General features: G+C 37.8%; 1 protein-coding gene across 1 annotated transcript; it reads right to left on the minus strand.

The window, feature by feature from the left end:
• Positions 1-8,428: 8,428 nt before the first annotated feature.
• LOC148208583 (uncharacterized) lies at positions 8,429-14,197 on the minus strand. The gene is made up of 8 exons (XM_088119117.1): positions 13,905-14,197; positions 13,333-13,604; positions 12,412-12,630; positions 12,061-12,196; positions 11,778-11,979; positions 11,071-11,188; positions 10,047-10,346; positions 8,429-8,520 (listed from the first exon to the last, which is right to left on the minus strand). The coding sequence occupies exons 1-8, from the start codon at positions 14,195-14,197 to the stop codon at positions 8,429-8,431; spliced, it is 1,632 nt and encodes a 543-aa protein (XP_087975243.1).
• Positions 14,198-15,573: the final 1,376 nt, after the last annotated feature.

Here is a 15,573-nt window from a genome sequence, read left to right on the forward strand (position 1 = left end):
AAAAATGACTTAAAAATTTTACATCGCGATCACTAACAATAGTTCTAGGAATGCCATGCAAACGAACAACTTCCCTAAAAAACAAATCAGCAATCAATTTAGCATCATCGGTTTTATGGCATGGTATGAAATGCGCCATCTTGCTAAACCTATCAACCACTACAAATATACTATCCCTACCCTTCCGAGTTCTTGGTAAACCAAGGACAAAATCCATAGAAATATCAACCCAAGGAGTAGTAGGAACAGGCAAAGGTGAATATAAACCATGTGGTTGTAACCTAGACTTAGCTTGTTTGCATGCAATACAATGCTTACACACTTTATGCACATCATGCTTCATCTTAGGCCAATAAAAATGTTCAGCAAGCATATCATAAGTTTTAGAAACACCAAAATGAGCCATTAAACCACCCCCATGAGCTTCCTTTACAAGCAATTCACGAATTGAACAAGATGGAATGCAAAGTTTTCCTTTTCGAAACAAAAATCCTTCAAACAACATGTAATCATCAACAACAAGTCCTTTTTCACACGATTCAACAAAAGGAGCAAAGAACACATCATCTAGATACAAGGACTTGAGATGTTCAAATCCTAAAATCTTAGCATTCAAAGTATTAAAGAGAGCATACCTTCGTGATAAAGCATCTGCAACAATGTTCTCCTTACCTTGTTTATACTTAATCACATATGGAAATGTCTCTATAAACTCCAACCACTTGGCATGTCTGCGATTCAGTTTGCTTTGCCCTCTCAAGTGCTTTAGGCTCTCATGATCCGTATGAATGACGAACTCCTTTGGCCAAAGATAATGCTGCCAAGTGTGCAAAGCTCGTACCAAAGCATAAAGTTCTTTGTCATAAGTTGGGTACCGCAAAGAAGCACCACTCAACTTTTCACTAAAGAACATTAGTGGCTTATGGTTTTGCATTAGTACAGCCCCAATTCCAATCCCACTTGCATCACATTCAATTTCAAAAGTCAAATCAAAGTTCGGTAAAGCAAGTAGAGGAGCATTGCACAACTTATCCTTTAAAACATTAAAAGCATGCTCTTGGGATGTACCCCAAACAAAAGGAACATTTTTCTTTACCAATTCATTTAGAGGTGAAGCTAGGGTGCTAAAGTCCTTAATAAAACGCCGATAAAAGCTAGCTAGCCCATGAAAACTTCGAACCTCCCCAACATTCGTGGGAGTTGGCCATTCGCTAATAGCCTTAACTTTCTCACTATCCACCTCAACTCCTCGACTAGACACAATGAAACCAAGAAAATTAACCCTTTCCATGCAAAAATTACATTTCTTTAGGTTAGCATACAATTTCTCGTTTCTAAGTGTAGTCAGAACAGCACGCACATGCATTACATGATCTTCCAAAGACTTCGAATACACAAGTATATCATCAAAATAAACAACCACAAATTTTCCCAAATATTCACGCAATACATGGTTCATCAACCTCATGAAAGTACTAGGAGTATTAGTTAAACCAAAAGGCATAACAAGCCACTCATACAATCCATATTTGGTCTTAAATGCAGTTTTCCATTCATCTCCAACATTCATACGAATTTGATGATACCCAGATTTCAAATCAATATTAGTAAAGAGACTACAGCCATGCAATTCATCTAACATATCATCTAACCTAGGAATAGGATGACGATATTTAACAGTGATCTTATTAATAGCCCTACAGTCTACACACATTCTCCAAGTTCCATCTTTTTTAGGCACTAAAATAACAGGCACACTACAAGGACTAAGGCTTTCGCGTACATACCCATGAGCTAACAATTCATCCACTTGCCTTTGAATTTCTTTGGCTTCAGTAGGATTAGTCCTATAAGCTGGTCGGTTAGGTATGGTAGCACCTGGAATGAAGTCAATCTTATGCTCGATGCCACGAAGTGGTGGCAATTCCTTGGGCATCTCCTCGGGAAACAAGTCCTCAAATTCCTGTAAAAGAGAAACAAAAATACTAGGCAAGGAGGTGTTAAGCTCGTTAGTAAGAAAACAAGACCCTTTGTACAAAAGTACAAGAACAGTCCGTTTCGCCATTAAAACATTCCTAACCTCACTTGAACTAGCATACAAGCTCACCGTTTTGGCTTTTCTCTCATTTTTCCCACTAGGCTGATTGCTACTCCCTTGCTTTTCACTCAAACTTTTTTTTCTCTCAACTCATTTTCTTTTGTTTCTTTTTCACTTTTTGCTTTTGCATCAGCCTCTTGCCTCTTCTTTTCAAGTTTGCATTGATCAACATGCACATCTTTTGGTGACAAAGGTACAAGAGTAGTTTTTCTTCCATGATGAGTAAAAGAATAGCGATTGGCATACCCATCATACATTACCCGACGGTCAAATTGCCAAGGTCTACCCAACAATATATCCCCGGCATGCATAGGTACAACATCACACAAAACATCATCAACATATTTTCCAATAGCAAAAGAAACAAGAGCTTGTCTACTCACCTTTACCTCCCCACAATCACTCAACCATTGAAGTTTATATGGTCTAGGATGTGGTTTTGTCTCTAAGTTAAGCCTCTTGACCAGAATAGAACTTACAACGTTGGTACAACTACCACTATCAATAATCACACTACAAGGCACAGTTTGGACAAGACACCTAGTGTGAAATAAGTTCTCTCGTTGGTCTAGGCCATCCTCCTTAATTTGAGTACTGAGAGCTCTCCTAGTGACTAAGGACATATGTGTAGGGTCCTCTTCACTATACTCCTCACTCTCACATTCACCATTGTCGTCCTCTTCTACCTCATCTTCCTTCTCATCTTCTGTTACAAACTCTCCTTCTCTAATTATCATAGTTCTTCTATTAGGGCAGTCTCGACTGTAATGTCCTACTCCTTGACATTTCCAGCATTTAATATCCCGATTCCTCACATTAGGTTCATCAACTTTCTCTTTCCCCTTCTTGGAACTCTCTCCTTTCTCAAACTTTTCTTTTGGTTTCTCATATGCCTCTCGATTTCTAAGTTTAGAATCAGCACTCTTACTATCCGTTTTCCATGTAGAAGATGAATGGGAAAAGGGCTTAGTAGAATACCTTTGAGATCGCCTTTGGAGCTGCTTCTCAATTTTGATGGCAAGGTGCAACATCTCTTCGATGTTAAAGTAAGGTTGTAGATCAACCTTATCCGCAATCTCCTTGTTTAAGCCATTAAGAAACCGTGCCATGAGATTCTCCATGTCCTCTTCAAGATCCAGCCGATTCATCAACGTATCCATCTCCTTGTAATAGTCCTCCACAGACTTACTACCTTGTCTCAACACTTGGAGCTTTGCGCTGTGTCCCTGTGGAAATGTCTAGGAACAAATCGCCTCCTCAACAACTCCTTGAACTCATACCATGAATCGATTGGCGCCTCAAGGTTTCGTCTCCTAATTGACATTAATTTGTCCCACCATGTTACTGCATAATCTTTGAATTGAGCAAGACATAGTCGTACCTTCTTTTCTTCACTGAAATTATGGCAATCAAACACGAACTCCACTTCTTTCTCCCATTGAATGTACGCTTCCGGATCAGTCTTACCATAGAACTTCGGAAGTTTTAATTTGATGTTTCCCAAGTTTCGATCAACTTGAGCATTCGCTCGTGGGGCTCTTTGGAAATTATGATAGCCTCTTCCCCGGCCTCTCCCTCGATCTAAGCCACGACCAACGTGTCTATCACCCCCTCTTGGACCCGCTAAAACTGTAGCCTGATCGTCCTCCCAATGATCGGATCCATCACCTTCATACTCATCCTCATCCATAACACGTGGTGGTGGAGGTGGTGGAACTCTCTCCTGAGCTTGGTTTTGAGTCTCCAACCTTCCTATCCGTTCTGTCAATGCCTCCATGCTACGAATCATTCGTTCAACAGTTCCTTCTAGCGCCTCTCTCCTCCGGGCATCAGAAATATTGCCTTCATCTCCAAGATTAGCCATGCTGTAAAAACAAATAGAGTGACAAGAAATGGACCTCACAAGCACTCCCTCACTAATTCACTCGTTAGTGAAGTTCACTCGTGTTTAACCCTCAACACTCAAAATAATGTATCGCTCCCTTACAATCTCTCCCTCACAACTTAGTACACTCTTATGCACTTCAAACAAATCGGTAAGTGAGTCTAGCAAAGTTAAAGCTATGTGCATTTCAAGTGGTTTAGACAGCACATAAGAACTCAAACAAGAGTGTGATTTTGGGAGTAACCCGAATAACAACAAAGAAACAAGTTAAGAAAAAAAAATAATGGACAGAGTTATAATGGAAGCTAGAAAGAAACGAAAGTAGAGTTAAAGATAAAGATGGTTGGGAATTAAGCAACAAGGAAGTAGCATGAGATTTCAATGCAAGGCTACACAAAGAAGTAATGACAAATGGGGTCTTCTATGTTTTTTTTTCTTCTTCCTTTCTTTTTTTTTTTTTTTTTTCAGTTATGGATCAGCAAAAGCACAATAATGCTAACAATAAATGCTTTCACGTTCAGTTTTTTTTTTTTTTTTATAAATCAATCAGCAAAGTGCACGAATTTCACCACTAAGAAAGTCGAATCATAAGACTTCAAAGAAGACAGATTTGTAGATAAGATCCAGATCTATAATAATGCAGAAGACGAAAATTGGAAAAGATGAATGGAATTGATACTTTTTTTTTTGTAATTTTTTTGACAGAATGCATATGCTTAGATATAATAAAACATAAGCAAGGAACACAGAATTCAAAGAGATAAATGCAAGGAAACATATATCCGATCAAAGAGCCTAATGCTCTGATACCAAAATGTTAAGAAACCCTTGAGAGTTGGATCTAAGAACCTTGCTAACGAACAAGACCCATAGAACTCAATCCCAAAAACCCCGAAAACAAGTATGGAATCAACCCAAGGAAAAGTTTTAGAACGGATTACCTTGATGATCAATATCAAGAGTAGAGAAAACTTGTTTCTAAACTCGTGATTCGAATCACTCCACAAGAGGTATGATCAACACCGCTTGAATGATCCTAAGATGCAAATTCTAAAGACACAAGAAATTGCACAAGAAATGGGAGATAAATCTCTCAACCAAGCTAATGAGAAAACTCACTTTTCATTCAACTTCAAATTGTGTTACAACAAGACATCTCAAGGCTATATATAGCCATCCTAACAAGCCATATGAAAAGTCTTAAGCAAATGAAAAGACTTGTAACTTACAAGAAATGAAAAGACTTGTAAATGAAAAGACATAACTTACGAGAAATGAAAAGACAAGCAAATGAAAAGGTTAAGAACATGGAAAGCCAACCAAAATAATTGCAATCCCGTCCATAATGAGGGATGTGAGTGTTTGACTGGTTTTTGAATTGAATGAGTTGACTTTGACTTGTCTTGATGGAGTTGACTTTGACCTTGACCAAGTGGACTTTAACTTGCCATAAAAACACTTAAAAATGCATAACTTGCACCAAATTGAAGTGCATAGTTCTAACTTCTTGCACATCTTCCTTTATTTCTCTTGTCGAGTTCAAGAACGCTTGGACACGAAGTAGCAAAGCTTGTTGAAGTTTCCTAGCTCTCGATCTTGTAATCGGTCCATGAGGCATAACAACGGTAGCTCCTTGGTTCATATCAAAACTTCAACAAGCTTTGCTACTTCGTGTCCAAGCGTTCTTGAACTCGACAAGAGAAATAAGGAAGATGTCAAGAAGTAGAACTATGCACTTCATTTGGTGCAAGTTATGCATTTTTAAGTGTTTTTATGGCAAGTTAAAGTCCACTTGGTCAAGGTCAAAGTCAACTCCATCAAGACAAGTCAAAGTCAACTCATTCAATTCAAAAACCAAGTCAAACACTCACATCCTCATTATGGACGGGATTGCAATTATTTTGGTTGGCTTTCCATGTTCTTAACCTTTTCATTTGCTTGTCTTCATTTCTCGTAAGTTATGTCTTTTCATTTACAAGTCTTTTCATTTCTTGTAAGTTACAAGTCTTTTCATTTGTTTAAGACTTTTCATATGGCTTGTTAGGATGGCTAATATAGCCTTGAGATGTCTTGTGTAACACAATTTGAAGTTGAATGAAAAGTGAGTTTCTCATTAGCTTGGTTGAGAGATTTATCTCCCATTTCTTGTGCAATTTCTTGTGTCTTTAGAATTTGCATCTTAGGATCATTCAAGCGGTGTTGATCATACCTCTTGTGGAGTGATTCGAATCACGAGTTTAGAAACAAGTTTTCTCTACTCTTGATATTGATCATCAAGGTAATCCGTTCTAAAACTTTTCCTTGGGTTGATTCCATACTTGTTTTCGGGGTTTTTGGGATTGAGTTCTATGGGTCTTGTTCGTTAGCAAGGTTCTTAGATCCAACTCTCAAGGGTTTCTTAACAAAGATGGAACGCCCTTAATGTATTTTAGTGAAAAACTAAATGGGGCTTCGTTGAACTATCCTACCTATGATAAAGAATTGTTTGCTTTAGTTCGTACATTGCAAGTATGGCAACACTACCTGTGGCCGAGAGAATTTGTGATCCACACCGATCATGAAAGCTTGAAGCATCTTAAAGGTCAAAGCAAGCTAAATCGTAGGCATGCAAAGTGGTTAGAGTTTATTGAAACATTCCCTTATGTTATCAAATATAAGCAAGGTAAGGACAATGTAGTTGCTGATGTATTATCAAGAAGGTACAATCTCTTTACTTCTCTTAGTGCAAAAATTCTTGGATTTGAGCATATTAAGGAGTTATATAGAGATGACCTTGACTTTGGAACTATTTATGCATCTTGTCTTGGTGGGAAAGCTGTGGATGATTATTATGTGTTTCATGACTTTTTGTTTAAAAAAAGTAAGCTTTGTGTTCCTAAATGTTCTATAAGAGATTTGCTTATGAAAGAAGCCCATGGGGGTGGATTGATGGGACATTTTGGGATTCATAAAAGTTATGATATGTTGCATGAACACTTCTTTTGGCCTAAGATGAAACATGATGTGCATAAGGTTTGTAGACAATGTTTTAAATGTAAATCAGCTAAGTCTAGATCACAACCAAATGGTTTGTATACTCCCTTGAATGTACCTAATGAACCTTGGACTAATATATCTATGCATTTCGTTCTTGGTTTGCCTCGAACTAAAAAGGGTAGAGATAGTATTTTTGTTGTGGTGGATAGATTTAGTAAAATGGCTCACTTCATTGCATGTAACAAGACAGATGATGCAAAGCATGTGGCTGATTTATTCTTTAGGGAGGTGGTAAGGTTGCATGGCATTCCTAGAACTATTGTTAGTGATAGGGATGTTAAATTTTTAAGCCACTTTTGGAAGGTGTTGTGGGGTAAGTTGGGTACTAAATTGTTGTTATCAACTATATGTCATCCTCAAACTGATGGCCAAACCGAGGTGGTTAATAGAACATTGGGAGCATTGCTTAGGACTATTATTTCTAAGAATATTGACTCTTGGGAAGAAAGTTTGCCATTTGTAGAGTTTGCATATTACAGGGCAATTCATAGTACCACACATTGTTCTCCTTTTGAGGTTGTTTATGGATTCAATCCACTTACACCCCTTGATTTGCTTCCTATTCCATCTAATGAATTTGTGAGTGATGCAGCCACAAGTAAGTCCGATTTGATCAAAACCTTACACAAAGAGGTCAAGGAGAGGATTGAAAAACAGAATTCGAAAGTTGCTTCACGTCTTAACAAAGGACGGAAAGAACTGATTTTTCAACCGGGTGATTGGGTTTGGATACATTTTCGCACGGAGCGCTTTCCCTCGAAACGGAAGACAAAGTTACATCCACGAGGGGCTGGTCCTTATCAAGTTCTTGAAAGAATTAACAATAATGCATACAAGATTGATCTTCCAGGTGACTTTTCAGTAAGTTCTACTTTCAATGTTGCTGATTTGAGTCCTTTTGATGTAGGTGATGACTTATCTGATTCGAGGACGAATCCTGTTGAAGAGGGGGAAGATGATAAGAATCATGGTGTTCCGCACGTCTCCACTGGACCTATTACACGAGCCAAGGCTAAGAAGCTTCAACAAGTATTCCTTATTCACGTACAAAATTGGATAGGCTCAGCTCAACCTTTATTTCAGATGCTGCAAAATAATCCAAGAGAGGACGATGTTGTGAAGGTCAACGTTTGCAAGATTGACGTTGTGCCAACATTTTAAAGATTCATTTGTTGTTTCTAAGTCATCAAACTTTGCTTGTAATTTTTGAGTTTTTGGTCTTCCAAATTATGGTTTCAACTTTAGAGTTCAATTCTGGGATGTTATTAAGTAGACCAATTGTGGTCATTACTACTTATGGGTTTTATTTTGGAAAGTGAAGGGTTGGGGGTTTCACTCATATAATGGCTATAAAAGGTCCCATCCAAGCTATGTAAAAGGCAGATTTTAGCTTAATGAAATTTGATCTCTCAAGAGACATTTTCTTTAGAAATCTCATTGCCATTTCTAAGGTTTCTTGCAATTCTTGTGATAGATTGCATTTTGAGCCATTCAATCCAGCCTTGATCAAGTTTGATTGTGGAATGACTCATTCTAGAACAAGATCTCAATTCTTGCTTCTAGATCTTGATCATAGAGGTAATCAATTTCTAGCCTTTCTCTTGGTTGATTCTAACTTGTTTAAGGAGATGCTAATTTCTTTGATTCAAGGGTTCTTGCTCAACAAAACCTTGGATCATTGGGCTGAGAATTAGGATTGCCTTATCAGGGAGTGTCACGTGCCCTTTCCTCCAAAAACACAATTCTCTTAACTAAAAAATAATGTAAAGGCAAAGTGAAGATAAGCTAAGTGCTAGATTTTTATAAATTTGAATAGGTAGAAAATAACTAAGTAACAACGGAAATAAAACAAAGCTCAATAAAGGAATGTAAAGTGCTCGGGATTTAAAAACTAAAAGCAACTAATGAAAGCAACTTAAAAGTACTTAGAAAGCAACAAAGAAACACTAAGAATGATCAAGAGAAGGAAGCAAGGCTTGATGAATTTGGTGGAGAAGCTGCTGGAATTTATAGTTGTGCAGAATTGGTTAGGTAGGTCCTATAACACTGGTGGATCACCCATTTCCAACTCCTTTGACTGACTAAATCATGCTCAAACTGATAGTGGAACACTTCTTCCACACATATGCATCGGTTGGAACCACCAAAACGCATTGGAAGACGCGTTTCATTAAGGGCAAAGTTGGAAGAAAACCAGGATTTCTGCAGCCTACCTAATAAGCGCCAAGGTTGCTCGGGTTTACAAAGCTAGAGGTCCTTCTAGGATCCTTGCAAAGATTCACAAAAACGACTAACTTACCGAATGATTCCAACCAAGAGTAAGGTTAGAAGATGAATCACTCTTAGATCGGACTTAGAATCTACGATGGTCACTCCTAGATCCTAAGACGACTCACTCCAGAATTAGCTTGATCGAGACTAATCCAATGAATCGGTTTAACATCAAACCTAAAGCAAGATTTGAAAGAAGCAACACCAAAAGTGTTAAGGAACAAAAGTTCTTGAATTTCAATATGTTTTTTTAATCTTGCAAAACAAGGTGATTACAAGCCTTTAAATTGTCTTGGAAATCACATGTAGGAGGCGCTTTACGTTTGGATGAGATTTGACAAGCTTTGACATCACAAACTCCCAAGAGGTGCAATCTGCAAAGGCACCTGTTCACCAATCTGCACACTTTTTTTGTCCTCCGTGCCATCTCTCAAAATAGACAACTTTTCCCGTGCCATCTTTGCTCCATTCTCTTCTTGACTCATTAAATTAACATTGGAAAGAATTTTTGCCTCAGAAATCTTTGTCTCCTCGTGTGCATTAGCTAGCCTTTGAAGATGTATTATGAAACCTCTTGAATCTTCTTTGCTTTGCTTCTTGTAATTGGTCCCCCGGGTACAGTCAATGGATCCGTGGTTGGATTTGCATCATCCCCCCTTTCTTTAAAAGGATTTGTCCCCAAATCAAGGTCTTCATTTCCTACATCAAAAGGAGTCAAATCAGCCACATTAAAAGTAGAACTTACATTATACTCACCTCGAAGATCCAATTTGTACGCATTGTCATTGATCCGTTCAAGCACTTGAAAAGGACCATCTCCTCTTGGTTGAAGTTTTGACTTCCTCTGATCTGGAAACTGTTCCTTTCGTAGATGAACCCAAACCCAATCACCTGGGTTAAAAATAACTTTCTTTCTCCCTTGGTTCTTGCGACTTACTAGCTTTCGATTCTTGTTCTCAATCCGTTCCTTGATCTCTTTGTGTAACGTTTTGATGTATTCGGCTTTAGACAAAGCTGCATCACTTGTAAACATATTAGGTGGCAAAGGTGTTAAATCTAAAGGAGTTAGAGGATTAAAGCCATAAACAACCTCAAATGGTGAACAATGGTGGTGCTATGTACAGCTCTATTATATGCAAAACCACAAAAGGTAGAGTCTCTTCCCAAGACTTAAGATTTTTAGAAATGAGTGACCTAAGCAAGGCCCCTAATGTTCTATTAACCACCTCAGTTTGACCATCGGTTTGTGGGTGACAAGTTGTAGAAAACAAAAGCTTGGTACCCAATTTGCCCCATAAAACTTTCCAAAAATGACTTAAAAACTTAGCATCTCGATCACTAACAATGATTTTAGGAACGCCATGTAGTCTAACCACTTCCCTAAAGAAAAGATTAGCTATATTAGTAGCATCATCTGTTTTGTTACATGGAATGAAATGTGCCATTTTACTAAACCTATCAACCACCACAAAAATGCTATCATGATGTCTTCTAGTTTTTGGTAACCCCAAAACGAAATCCATGCTAATGTCAACCCACGGTTCACTAGAAACTTCTAAAGGTGTGTAAAGACCATGTGGTTGAGTCTTAGACTTAGCCTCCTTACATTTGAAACATTGCTTGCACAGTTTGTTCACATCTTTCCTCATTTGTAACCAATAAAAGTGTTCACACAACATGCTATATGTTTTAAATTCTCCAAAATGTCCCATAAGTCCTCCCCCATGAGCCTCCTTTACAAGCAACTCCCGAATGGAACACTTAGGAATACAAAGCTTACCTTTCCTAAAAAGCATACCGTCAAACACAAGATAATCATGTATATTTTTCCCTTCCAAACATTGCTCATACACATCATAAAATTCCGATTTCTCAACTTTGTACAACTCAATCATATGCTTAAAACCAAGAATTTTTGCACTAAGTGAAGAAAATAGAGCATACCTCCTTGATAATGCATCGGCCACTACATTGTCCTTACCTTTTTGTAATGAATGACATAAGGAAATGTCTCGATGAACTCCACCCATTTAGCATGCCTCCGATTTAACTTTTTTGGCTTTTGAGGTGCTTCAAACTTTCATGATCGGTATGGATAACAAACTCTTTTGGCCATAAGTAGTGTTGCCAAACTTGTAAAGCCCTCACAAGTGCATGGAGTTCCTTGTCATAAGTTGGGTAGTTAAGCTGTGCTCTATTTAGCTTTTCACTAAAGAACATGATCGGCCTTTTTTCTTGCATCAAAACAGCTCCTATACCTATCCCACTTGCATCACATTCAATCTCAAAAGATTTGTCAAAGTCAGGCAAAACAAGACAAGGTGCATTGCTCAATTTATCTTTCAATTCATTGAACGCATTTTCTTGCTTTTCTTTCCACTCAAATTTAGCATGCTTCTTAACAAGTTCATTTAATGGTGAGGCTATGCTACTGAAATCTTTAATAAACCTCCTATAAAAACTAGCCAACCCATGAAAAGACCTTACCTCGGTTGCATTGGTGGGTGTTGGCCACTCTCGAATAGCCTTTACCTTTTCCTCATCAACTTTCACCCCATCCTTTCCAACAATGAATCCTAAGAAGTTGACTTGGTCTTGACAAAAACTACACTTCTTGAAGTTGGCATAAAGCTTTTCTTCTCTAAGTTTTAGTAAAATTGTCTTGACATGCAAAATATGATCATTCAAGCTTTTTGAGTAAACAAGAATATCATCAAAGTATACAACAACAAATTTTCCAATGTATTCTCTCAAAACATGATTCATTAGCCTCATAAAAGTACTTGGTGCAATAGTAAGGCCAAATGGCATAACAATCCATTCATACAACCCAAACTTTGTTTTGAAAGCTGTTTTCCACTCATCTCCCACATGCATTCGAATCTGATGGTAACCACTTTTAAGATCTATTTTTGAAAACAGATTAGCACCATGTAATTCATCTAACATGTCATCCAATCTAGGAATAGGATGTCGATACTTTACCGTGATTTTGTTGATGGCTCGACAATCAACACACATCCTCCATGTGCCATCTTTCTTGGGTACCAAAATTACCGGAACCGAGCAAGGACTCATACTTTCTCTAACATAACCTTTCTCCATGAGTTCTTCCACTTGCCTTTGAATCTCCTTGGTTTCGTGGGATTGGTCCTATAGGCAGCCATGTTTGGGAGAGTTGCACCTGGTATAAAGTCAATTTGATGTTCAATCCCTCTAAGAGGAGGTAAACCCGTAGGTGCATCTTCATGGGGAAACATGTCATTAAATTCCTGCAAAAGAGACTTAAATGCACTTGGCAAAACATCATGAGATTTTGTTTCAATTGCTAAATACATACCTTTGCACATAAGCACAAAATGTAGCTCTTGGGTTAACAACACATTTCTCAATTCACTCTTTCTTACAATCAAACTCACATTCTTTCTTTTCAACTCATCTTTTTTTTCTTCTTGATTTTTACTCTCATTTTGCCTTTCACTCTTCTCTTTTTTTTCACTAGTCTCACTTTTGCTCTCTTCTCTCCTCTCTTTTCTTCAAATTCTTTTCTTTTCTTCTCTAATTTCAAGTGGTCACAATGTACTTCAAATGGAGACAACGGAAGTAAAGTAAATTTCTTTCCTTTCAAAGTAAAACTATACTTGTTCAACAGCCCATCATATGTGACCTCTCTATCATATTGCCATGGTCGGCCCAATAGTATATCCCCCGCATTCATAGGGACAACATCACAAAGGACTTCATCTTTGTATCTTCCCAATGTAAAAGGAATAAGAGCTTGGGAGTTTACCTTTAGTTCTCCTTTGTTTGTCAACCATTGAAGTTTGTATGGTTTTGGATGTGGACGTGTAGCAAGTTGAAGTCTCTTAACAAGAAAACTACTTACCACATTTGTGCAACTTCCACTATCAATCACCAAGCTACACGGATTTCCTTCAATTAAGCATCTTGTGTGAAACAAGTTTTTCCCTTTGATCTTCAACTTTCTCTTCCTTGATTTGTACACTAAGTACCCTTCTTGTTATCAAGGATATGAAGTTACCTTCTTCAATATACTCTTCATCACGTTCTTCAAATTCTTCATCATGTTCCTCACAGTCATCATCCGAGTCAACTACACCATTTCTTATCACCATAACTCTTTTATTGACCCAATCTTTACTCATGTGTCCAAACCCTTTGCACTTCCAACATTGAATAGAACTAGTCTTTTCCCTTACCTCCTTTGGAGCTTCATTCTTTTTAGTATTGGAACTTTCTCCCTCCATTCTTGTGGCAGCTACGAACTTTCCTTTTGGTTGCAATGATTCATTCCTATTCACAAAACCAGCCTTGTTCCAAGCATTAGAATTGGAATATGTATTAGCTTTAGATGTGTACCTTTTTGAATACTCCTTTTCTTCCTTCAATTGATCTTCAATTTTGACAGCATGAGCAATTTCTCGATTCAAACCTCCAAGGAATCTAGACATGGTGTCTTCCTCTTCTTCTCGGATTTGGGTTTTTAGCATGAAGGTCTCCATCTCTTGATAATACTCAGCAACACTTTTCGTTCCCTGCCTCAAAGCTTGCAGTTTAGTTTTCAAATCTCTTTCATAGTGTTTTGGAACGTACCTCCTTCTCATGGCTTCTTTGAGTTCTTCCCAAGTGTCTAATGGATCCTCCTCCTTCCTTCTTCTTTCTAATTTGAGATTTTGATACCATTCACCGGCATGATTGGTGAATTCAGCAATGGCGAGTCTCATCTTCGTATTCTCACTATATGTATAGCAATCAAACACATGTTCTATCTTCCTTTCCCATTGCAAGTAAGCATCGGGGTCCGCCGTTCCACTAAAGGGTGGAATCTTGAGTTTAACTCCGCCATCCCTATTTTCATTTAATCTTTCCAATCTTCTAGGTTGCATGACGTTGGCAAAGTTATTTCGTCCTCTTCCTCTCCCATTTCTTCTTCCTCCAACTTGTCTTTCTTGTTCAGCAAGGTCAAACGCATCATCTTCTTGTAAGGCTCGTTCTTCTCTTTGTTGTTGCGCTCTCCTTCTTGTCTATCTTCCATCATCATTTCCATCATTCCTTGAATTGCTTGAAGAATCACCATGTTAGGATCTTGCGGTACTTGTGGTACTCCATCCTGTGCCATTTTGTTAGAAACAATAATAATGATAATAAGGACCTTACCACTCTTCTCACCAAGATTTCACTCAAGGACACTCGTGTTTATCACTCAAGGGTAGGCTTTTGGTACTAGGTCAAAGATGTAAGGGTTGGCTTAAATTTTGGTGCAATCTTGCTTAAAGCTTGATATAACTAATTCAATGATCAACTCTCACAAACTAAGACTACAGAAACTCAATCTTAGGATAAACAACTTGATAATTTAAACAAAACACAACATAATGAAAAGAACCTTTCGTGTGCCTCGGATCTTCGAATGCTTTTTTTTTTCTACGGTTTTCTTTCTTTTTGCTACTGTTTTTGTTTCTTTTTGCTACTGTTTTTTGTTTCTTTTGCTTCTGTTTTTTTTTTTTCCTTTTTTTTTTTCTTTTGCTTCTAATTTTTTTTTCTTTGCTAATGATCCGAGAGCAAAATACAAGAATTTCAAGACAAGTTATGTCTTGTTACACTTTGTAAGAAACTACTTTCGAAAAAGGAAAATAACAGAAAAATAAAATTAAATAAAGTAAAGATATTTCACCTCTAGAACCGGCCAAAGGATGTCGACCAATGCTTTGATACCAAATGATAAGCGCCCAGGTTGCTCGGGTTTACAAAGCTAGAGGTCCTTCTAGGATCCTTGCAAACATTCACAAAAACGACTAACTTACCGAATGATTCCAACCAAGAGTAAGGTTAGAAGATGAATCACTCTTAGATCGGACTTAGAATCTACGATGGTCACTCCTAGATCCTAAGACGACTCACTCCAGAATTAGCTTGATCGAGACTAATCCAATGAATCGGTTTAACATCAAACCTAAAGCAAGATTTGAAAGAAGCAACACCAAAAGTGTTAAGGAACAAAAGTTCTTGAATTTCAATATGTTTTTTTAATCTTGCAAAACAAGGTGATTACAAGCCTTTAAATTGTCTTGGAAATCACATGTAGGAGGCGCTTTATGTTTGGATGAGATTTGACAAGCTTTGACATCACAAACTCCCAAGAGGTGCAATCTGCAAAGGCACCTGTTCACCAATCTGCAAACTTTTTTTGTCCTCCGTGCCATCTCTCAAAATAGACAACTTTTCCCGTGCCATCTTTGCTCCATTCTCTTCTTGACTCATT

This window comes from Momordica charantia (genome assembly GCF_013281855.1).
Source record: "Momordica charantia cultivar OHB3-1 chromosome 10 unlocalized genomic scaffold, Mcharantia_2.0 BLBB01000010.1, whole genome shotgun sequence".
NCBI lineage: Eukaryota > Viridiplantae > Streptophyta > Magnoliopsida > Cucurbitales > Cucurbitaceae > Momordica > Momordica charantia.